The following is a 9018-nucleotide window of genomic DNA, read 5'->3' as shown; positions in this document are numbered from 1 at the left end:
GGGGCAGCGCCGCCGCCGCGGCCGGCTGGCCCAGCGCCCGCTCTCCCGTGCTCGCAGACAAGCCGCCCCTTGTCCCCGGCCTCCCGGCACAGGCCCCGCTTTTGTCTGCGGGGACAAAGGCCCGGCAGCAGGGCCGGCTGGCGGCTGGCACGGCGGCCCCGGTCCCCACCATGAGCGCTGGGCCTGGCACCCGCCTGCACCCCCCGGCCTGCCTGGCCACAACCGGGCCTGGCCCCTGGCACGGCTGCTCCCAGCCCGGCGTCTCGCCGCGGGCCGGTGCGGACACAGGGCCGCCCCGCCCCGGCCCCCCTGCCGCAGCTGTGACCGGGACGCTCGCCCTGGGGCACCCCTGGCTCACGCGGGCAAGAAGGGGCCAGGGCGGAGCGGGCAGCCGCTGCCCAGCGCTCGGGGCTCTTCCCGGGGGGCTGCGGGGAGTCCGGGGCTCGGCGGACGGGGGTCCCCCGGAGGCAGCCTCAGCTCCAGCGCGGCAGGGCTTGCCCTCGCAGAACTCGTCAGGGAGGCTCCAGCCCCAGAGCGAGTGGCCGCCGCCCGCGCCCCGGTGCCCGGGCCAGGCGAGGAGGTGCCGGCCGAGGAGCAGGGCGGGATCCCCATCCCCAGCTCGGGCCTGCTGCAGGTGGCTGAGAGGAGACGTGAGTACGAGCCCCCGGCCCAGGAGCACGGGGGGCTTTGCCCTCTGCCCTTCTCCGAGAGGGGCTCCTGCGTGCGCTGGCGCCGGCCCCGGCCGCGGGAGCCTGGCTGGGGTGGCGGGGTCACGCCGGCCCTGAACCGGAGCCGGGCGCCCTCCGCAGAGCCGCTGAGCAGCGTGTCCTCGCTGGAGGTGCACTTCGACCTGCTGGACCTGACCGAGCTGACGGACATGTCGGACCAGGAGCTCGCTGAGGTCTTTGCCGACTCGGACGACGAGAACGTAGCCGAGTCCCCCGGTGGTGAGTGTGCCGGGGCCGACCGCACGTGTGCACACACACACGCACGTGTGCACACGAGTGCACATCCACTCTTACAGACATGCACCTGTTCACACATCCGCGCGAGTGACTGCACTTACGTGCACATGCACGCACACCAGCGCACACACACGCCTGCACATGTGCATCTGGCCACGCGCCCCTGCTTACACTTCCCGGCTGGCAGGGCGGGGCCCTTGACCCGCAGCAACGGCTCTGCCAGCGCTTCCCCGTGGAGACGCCTGCGGCACAGGGGCCCAGCCCCACACCCCGCTCTGGCTGCTCCCCATGCAGAGGGTCCCTGGCCCGGCCCTGCAGCCGGGGTCTTGCATCAGCTGCAGCCCCGGGCTTCGGCTCCCGCGCTCGGGGACTGCGGGCCTGGCACCAGGTAGGCTGGGGGTTGGGCTCACCTGTCCCTCTGGCACTAATTCCCGGCCAGCTGGGCCTGCCCAGGCACTGGGGCCGTGGTGGGAGGAAAAGCGGCTTCCCTGGGCAATGCCCAAGGGGCCAGAGCAGGGCAGGGGCAAGGGGAAAGCACCCCCCGTGCTGCAGCAGCCTAGGGCCGCCCCGCCCCGCCCCCTTGCTGGGGGGCGCAGCCCAGGGCCCGGCACAGCTGGGCTCCCACGCGGCACGCAGGGGGTGCGCCGGGCACCGACGCGGGCGTCTCCCGCAGGGCTGCAGCCGCACGCGCTCCCGCGGGCCGGGTACCTGCGCTCCCCGTCCTGGACGCGCGGCAAGGCGGAGCAGGGCCGGGACAGGACGCGCCTGGGCGACTCGGAGCTGCAGGCTGGCGAGGCCGACACCTTCCTGACCGTGGAGCGGCCCCAGGACGAGTGAGGCCGGGCTGGAGCCCCGTGACTCCTGCAGCCGCGCGGGCGCTGCGTTGCCCTGGGCCAGCCAGGCCCGATGACGTGTTTGTTGGCACTTTCCACCCCTCTGCTGCCCGCTCTGCTGGCACCGGGCAGGGCACGAGCAGGAGAGGAGCGCGGCCCCGGTGCTGGCCACAGGAGAGACCTCGGAGGGATGCGAGGGCAGCTGGGTCCCAGCTCAGCTCTCCGTGAGCACGCTCCTGGGCTGGGACCCGCACATGGCACCAGAGCTGCCCCGGAGCCTCGGCCCAGGGGAAGGGTGGCACCGGGGCATCCCGGCAGCTGGACTCCAGCCACCCCCTTCTCCCTGGCGTGCGCGGCAGCCCCCGGGGGCTGCACCCACCCTGGGGCGCTTGCTCCGTGCACATCTGCTCCTGGCTGGGGAGCAGGAAAGCGGCAGAGCGAGGGCTCAGGAGAGGGGGTGACGTGCAGCTCGCCCCCAACAATGCCTGCGGGGCAGAGATGCTGCAGCCTGCCCTGCAGGGACCGGCCAGGGCCGCTGGCGCTACCTTGGCGGAACTGCAGCATCTGCACGGAGGCCGGGGGCCTAGGGGAGACCCCCAGCCCCGCTCCCTTGCTGCCGCCCCCGCCGCGTGCCAGGCTGCTCCTGCCCTTGGTCCCGGGGCTGGCGCTCTCCCACCAGCTCCAGGCCCCTCGCACTGTCCCTCACCGGACATACGCCCGTCCCCCGTACTCAGAGCGCGAGGTGATGCCAGCGCTGCCTCCAGAGCCGCGGCGACGTTCCTCCGGGCTGGGTGGAGCAGGCCGGGCTGCTTCGCCACCCCCAGGCCTGGGGCTTGGCGGATATAGCGCCGGTCCCGGCTGCCGCTGGGTCCCACCGGGCGCCGAGCCTGGCACGGGGTCCCGGCTGGCGCAGAGCAGGCCATGGCCAGGCGCCATCCGGCCCGCGCCCCAGGCCACGCAGGCGACTGGCAGCTGAGACGAGCCATGTGATGTGCCACCAGCTTCCGCCGCCACTCCCGACAGCGGTGGCCAGCGCTCTCCACGGCTCTGACGCCCCACGGCACCCGCCGGCCTTTGTCCGCTGCCAGGGACCTGTTCCTGAGAGCCGGGAGCCTCCCGTGGGCCTCCGCACGGGCCCGGCGCCAGCCCAGCACGATGGACTCCTGCGGTTTTTATCTCGGCCTCGAGGCAGCTATGAGCAGGCCGCGGCCAGCCAGACCCCCGCCTCAACCTGTACCCTCCATCCGTCATGTAGCAGCTTCCTGTACCGGTAAAGGTGTGCACCTGGCCGCGCCCGCGTGCTGTCCTTGGCGCCGTTTGCAGCCTGCGGTGCCTGTGCCAGCAGCGGGAGCCCGTCTGCGCTTGGCATCAAGCTGCAGCAGGGCTGAGCGCTCGTGATGCTGGAGCACAGCCGGCCGTTGGGGTCTGCGAGCAGGCTCCCCGGGGACGGCCCTGCAGCCCAGGATCAGAGCCGGCACACAGGCAACCTGGCATCGCTGCTGCCCCCTGCCCTCTCACCGCCCAGGGAAGCGCGGCGCGCGCCGTGTTCCCCCACGCGGGGCTCCCTTTCTTGGCTTGTGCCCAGCTGCATGACCAGAGACCGTCCCAGGGGCCCTGCCCTTGTGCCCTCCCGCTCGCCCTGCTCCCGCAGCGAGGACGTGCCAGAAAATACGCTAAATAACTACAGCCCCCCGAGAGCTGCACTCGCAGCCTCGCCTTGGTCCTGCGGGAGTGCTACCGGTGCGGAGAGGGAGGCAAGCCTGGGCGAGGCTCTGCAAGCGCCACAGCACAGCCTCAGCTGGCGGCAGCACGCGGCGGTTCAGCCGAGCCCTGCTCCTTCCAGGAGCGAAGCAGGAGGCTTCCCGGGACCCCGAGCGGGAGGCGCGCGGACGGCAGTGAGACCCTGCTCTTGTGGCCACAGCAGGGGCCGACGGCGGAGCGAGGCTGGCTGCGGACAGGACACGGCCCTGGGAGCCGCACGGAGCAAGTGGTTGCAGGAGCTGTGCCCAGGCCAGGCGGGGTGAGGGCTGGGCTAGCAGGAGCCAGGGCCCGCGGGGGCGAGGCTCCTTTCTGCCCCGTCCCTAAGTAACAGGGCAGTGAGAGCAGGACTCGGGCCAGAGGCACCAGTCGCCACAGGCACAGGGTGCAGGGGCACCCTTCGCCCCTCTGCTGAGGCCCCGGGGCCCTAGGGCCTGCACCACTGCCGTGCCGGTTGGCGGGCAGGGGCTCTGCCAAGCTGTGTGCTTGCCTGGCTAGCCCCAGATGCTCCCCATCCTCCAGGCACCAGGACCCCACCATGGGCTGGGGCAGGCCAGCCACCACCAGAGCTGAGGGCAGCGAGGCAGGGGAGGCACAGGCCCCCATCAGACGCTGGCCTCCCTCAAGCCCCGGGGGCAGGCTGGTGTCTCCTGGTGCGTCCCCTGCCCGGGGGTGCTGGTGCAGTTCTCCCCAGGAGCCCCCGGGCAGCCTGCGTGGGGGCTGCTGGCGAGAGGTGCGTGCCAGCAGGGGAGCGCACGGCCAGGGACAACCTGCCTTGGCACGTGGAAGCACGGGGAAGGTGCCTGACACCCACGTGGGCTGGGCTCCCGCTGGGTGCTCCCAGCCTTTCTGGCCCTCCGGGAGGGTCGTGCCCTCCTGCCAGCTCCTGGTGCCCCCCACAAGCTCCGCAGAGGTGGACTTCTCGGCACAGGGCTGAAGGCTCAGCAGCACGTCCGCCTTCCCCAGCAGCTGCTTCCTGATCTGCTGGGGGGGGGGCAGACGTCTTGGGACAGGGCAGGGAGCAAGGCATATGTCCCACGAGTGGCCTGCAGCTCTCAGCCCCTCGCTGCCGCAGTGAACCTGGCTGCTACGGAGGCAGCAGAGCCCCTGCCCACCCCAGCCCTGCTCCCGTACCTCCTGCACCTGGTCATGGTGCCGCGCCAGCTGCCCCAGCACCCCCTCGTAGGTGCAGGTGCCCAGGCTCCAGACCTCCTCGTCGATGACCTCGGCTGTGGCCTTGTCCGCCGGCAGCTTGTCCCGCTGCGCGGGCCTGAGGACACGTGGCCCAGCCCGCCACTCCTCCCGCACTGCATGAGCTGGAAGAGCGCACGGGCGCGCTGAGCCGGGCCTGTCCCTGCAGCTGGAGAGCGCTGGGGGGCGACCCTGCCCCACTGGGCCATACCTGGGCATGGGCATCCCATGTCGCCTTCCTCAGGTCGTCCTGGGCACCTGTGGCAATGTGGCCACCCAGCATCACGCACATGTGGTTGAAGAGCTGCTTGTGGCTGTAGATGAGCTTTTCCTGCAGCGGTACCACGTGTAGCCCAGTCCCTTCCCCTGGGGGAAGATGGACACCTGTCGGGCGCATGGACCGCGGGCTGTTTCGGGGCGGCTCCGATGGGCTGGCGCCTGCAGCTTGCTGAGGTCTGGGTGGGGAAGTTGGCCTGCCCACCCCCAGCCCACAGAGCGAGTGCAAGGGCCTGGCTGCACAGTGCGCTTGAGCCAGCCAGGAGACACGGGTGTTGATGCCCAGCCTAGGGGGGCAGGAGCAGGACTGGAAGCTTTCAGCCTGTCCGGGGGAGACTCAGAGCACAGACCCCAAGCTGCAGTGGGGGCAGGAAGGGCAGATGCGAGACAGACCCTGCGCAGCGGGTCGGCGCGCCCTAGGAACCAGCCCGCAACGGCGTGCCCAGCCTCGTGGTAGGCCACCGTGGTCTGCTCGCCCAGCTGCAGAACTCGGGTTTTCTTCTCCAGACCTGACAAAGGTGGTGGTGGGGTGGGGGTCAGCAGTGCTCGCAGGGCAGGGGGCCCTGGGGAGGCTGAGCAGTGGAGACAGTGAAGCCCCCAGGGCCATGGCACGTGCAGGGAGCCTGGGGGAGGGGGTGCAGTCCCACAGCCTGGCCACGCTGCAGCCCCTGGGCATGCTGCGCTCTGCCTGGCTCCCCAACCCTGGCGCCGCAGCCATGATGTCTCATCCCGGTGGGCCCTCGACCCCCCTGGGAGCCCAGCACCAGGGAGGTGCTGGGGAGCTCTGCTGATGCCCCTGGGGGAACACGCTCAGCACAGCATGCTCAGGAAGGGGAGGGGAGGGGAGCAGCTGCAAAGCCCCGCTTAGGGGGGCTTACCCACCTCCCCAGCAAGCGGGAAGGGCAGCCGGACCCCCCAGGGACAGGAGAGGTGCACGCACATCTGCCTGTGCTCTTCCCCCCGGCTCCTTGGTGGGGAGCCTGGGAGGAGAGGCAGGGCTGCCGATCAGCACTCAGCAGCCTCCCCGGGGATGGGAGTCGTGGTCTTCGCAAGGTGCCGGCTGCTCCAGCCACTGGGCTCTGCCCGGCAAAGCAGCAGACGACAGCTGCCCCCACCCTCGCCCTTCCCCAGAGAGCGGTGCAAGGCTTGCCCCAGTGACTCTTGAGCAAAGTGCTTCGAGCGCACGCAGCGACTCCAGTGATGTGCGGCGATGGGGGCGGCCTCACTGCAGACCTCGGAGGTGTCAGCGGCTGGGGTGGGCGGGGGACGACCGGGCAATCAGGCAGCTCCATGTCCCTGCTACCGACGCTCTCCCAAGGCTTCACTCCTCCCGCCCAACTTCAAGAAGCCATGCAACAATTACAGCCCCCCGCCCCTTCCTGGCACGTACCTGCGAACCCTGGTGTCTCTGCCGCCTCCAGCCCCCAGCTGGCATCAGGCTGGCATCCAGCCTCAGGGGTGCAGGGGCACCTTGACGTGGAGGCTCAGCTCTTGATGTCAGGCAAACCTGGGCGGACAGAGAACCCCGGGGGCCAGCTCAGCTCCAAGGGACTCCGGCCAAATAGTGCTGCAAGCAGAGGCGTGAGGGCGTCTGCGTCTCCCACCTCCGGCCAGGCCCGGGGCAGCTGCTCCTGCACCAGCCAGAGCCCGCCCTTCATCAGTTTTTGGAACCAAGCCCATCGAAAGGGCTGCCCCTGCTCTCTGCACCCCCGCCTGCTGCATCCCCCTGGCACTTCCCAGACGCTATCCCAGAGCCCCCACTGCAGGAGGGGGGTCGGGAGAACAAGCACCGTGGGACACTGCTGAGGGCACTGGCCACCCCTGCTCCAGGCCAGGTTGGGGGGGGCAGCAGCGCTGGGGCAGGTGCAGAGAGTGCCTTGGGCAGGACAGGTCGAGGACCCCAGTTCTTGGGCATGGGCAAGGGGATGCTCATTCACAGGATGCGCAGCCTTAAAGGGCCCCACCTGTCCAGACAATGCTGGATCCCAAAGCTCTGCACCATGCCAGGCACGCCGCAGTCAGCCTGCAGAACCAGCTGCCTGAGCTGGGCCCTTTGCAGTCCTTCCTCATGCATCTTCTCAACGATATAGTCTCGCGTGCCAGCTGGGAGCTGGCAACCCGTTCAGAGCCGCAAAGCCAGGCTCCAGCACACCCCAGACAGCTCCCGCCCCACCCGAGAGCTTTTCTCACCAGCCCCCTGGGGCAAGCAGTCATAGATAAGTGCTTCCAGCTGATTTCTCGGGTATCGCGCTCCTGCCAATAGAAGGAGAGGAATCCCACGCCGGCCCCCAAGCAGTGCAGGCTCTCTTCCCAGGGGAACTGAGATGGGAGGAAGGAGAGAAAGAGGCGCCTGCAGGTTGTGCTGTGAAGCCGCCCTGCAGCACTGGGGCTGGCTCTGGGTGGCACGCCCCACACAGTCACTGTGGCTTGGACTGGCTTCATCTGAGCTGGCACCTCTAAGCGTGCCCTCCCAGCCAGCTCAGGAGCGACTGCATCATCTTGGGAAAAGCCGCTGCAGTCCAGCACCAGAAAGCTGTGCCGGCAAGGACCTGTGTTCAGCAGAGACCCACCAGTGCTTCTCGCCCAGGGACCCTCAAGCAGAGTGCCGTGAGGTCTTTTCAGGGGTGCCGCAGGGTGCCATGCAATGTTGGCACTCTTCGCTGTGCGAACGTGAGTCACGTAATAAACCTAGAGATTTCCCGTAGGAATCCACTGTGTCAAAACCCTTCTGCTCTGGTGGGGTCTGAGCTCTTTGCAAAGAAGACTTGGGCTAGCGTTGTTCTGTAATCAATAAATGAGTGAAAACTATGAGCTAGCTTTTTCTAAGGGGGGCCTGGAGGCTAAAGAGATTGAGAGCCTCTGCTCAGGGCTCTTCAGGCAAAGCCCGAGTCACTGGGTCAGCTCCTTGTTCCACATGCAAACCCCTACTGGTGCCAAGCAGATGTAACGACCACCTTATTAACACAGCAAGGCCGTGAACATACATGAGGACTCGAGAGACAGGAGGGCGAGATCACGTGGCTGTTGCAGCTCATCTGTCCAACTAGCAATGCTGGCATGAGGCTCTGTGCCATGCAGCCCAGCAGTCTCCTGGACCGGACCCCAGGCTCACACAGCTCCCCCCATGCCTGCAGCCCACATTACTGCGCTCATAGGATCGCAGGAGAGCGGGGCTGGAAGGGACCTCACGGTCATCTAGTGTAGCCCCCTGCTCACAGCAGCTTCATCCCTGACTAAACCCTCCCTGCCAAGGGTCTGTCCAACCTGCTCTTAAAGACTTCCGGGGTGGAGATGCCACCACTTCTCTGGGCAGCCTGTTCCAATGCCTGAACATGCCCGGAGTTAGAAAGTTTCTCTGAATCCCCTACTTCAAATTCCCCTGCTGCAGCTTGAGACCACTGCTTCTGGTCCTGTCCCTGCAGCTCCAGAGAAACTCCATCTCCAACCTCTTGGTAATCACCCTTCAGGGATTTGAAGACTGAGACCACATCCCCTCTCAGTCCTCTCTTCTCCAGATTAAATCACCCCTCCTCTTTTGGCCCTTCCTCAGCCACAGACACATAGGCAGTGTGTGACGGAGTACGTCAGCGTGCAACGCAGTAAGGGCCCATCTGGGCATTTATCCACAGCCATTTCCCATTGCCCAGCATTGCTCAGCTCCATCTCTCACCTGCCTGGGCACTGCTGGAAACCAAGCTGCCACGAGCTCCCTTCCTGCAGGGTCTCCTGTTACCCCACAGCTAAGTCTGTGTGTGTGAATTTCTCTCTCTTAAGTAGACACAGCAGAAAGGGTGGGACCGGGATGGTCTGGCAGAGACAGCAGCCTCTGGGCCCCTGCACCACAGGAATGACCTTGTCAGAGGCTGGCACAAGCTCGGCACAGGGCATAAGGGGGGACCAACACACCCTCGGGCTGCTGCATCTCCTGGCTCACATCACAGCAACCTCGGAGCCTGTCCCGAGTTGCATGGAGGCTGTGCTGGCCCTGTGGGTTG

At 67.9% G+C, this 9018-nt stretch overlaps 1 protein-coding gene across 1 annotated transcript; it reads left to right on the top strand.

The window, feature by feature from the left end:
• Window positions 1–170: 170 nt before the first annotated feature.
• Window positions 171–3087, top strand: DBNDD1 (dysbindin domain containing 1). Its single transcript, XM_019535461.1, has 4 exons — window positions 171–226; window positions 319–650; window positions 810–947; window positions 1639–3087. The coding sequence occupies exons 1-4, from the start codon at window positions 171–173 to the stop codon at window positions 1800–1802; spliced, it is 690 nt and encodes a 229-aa protein (XP_019391006.1). The 3' UTR covers window positions 1803–3087.
• The last annotated feature ends 5931 nt before the right edge of the window (window positions 3088–9018 follow it).

This window comes from Crocodylus porosus, unplaced genomic scaffold, assembly GCF_001723895.1.
Source record: "Crocodylus porosus isolate Cpor-Errol unplaced genomic scaffold, CroPor_comp1, whole genome shotgun sequence".
NCBI classification, from domain to species: Eukaryota; Metazoa; Chordata; order Crocodylia; family Crocodylidae; genus Crocodylus; species Crocodylus porosus.
The sequence above is the reverse complement of the archived record's forward strand: the minus strand, read 5'-3'. Positions and strand labels throughout refer to the sequence as shown.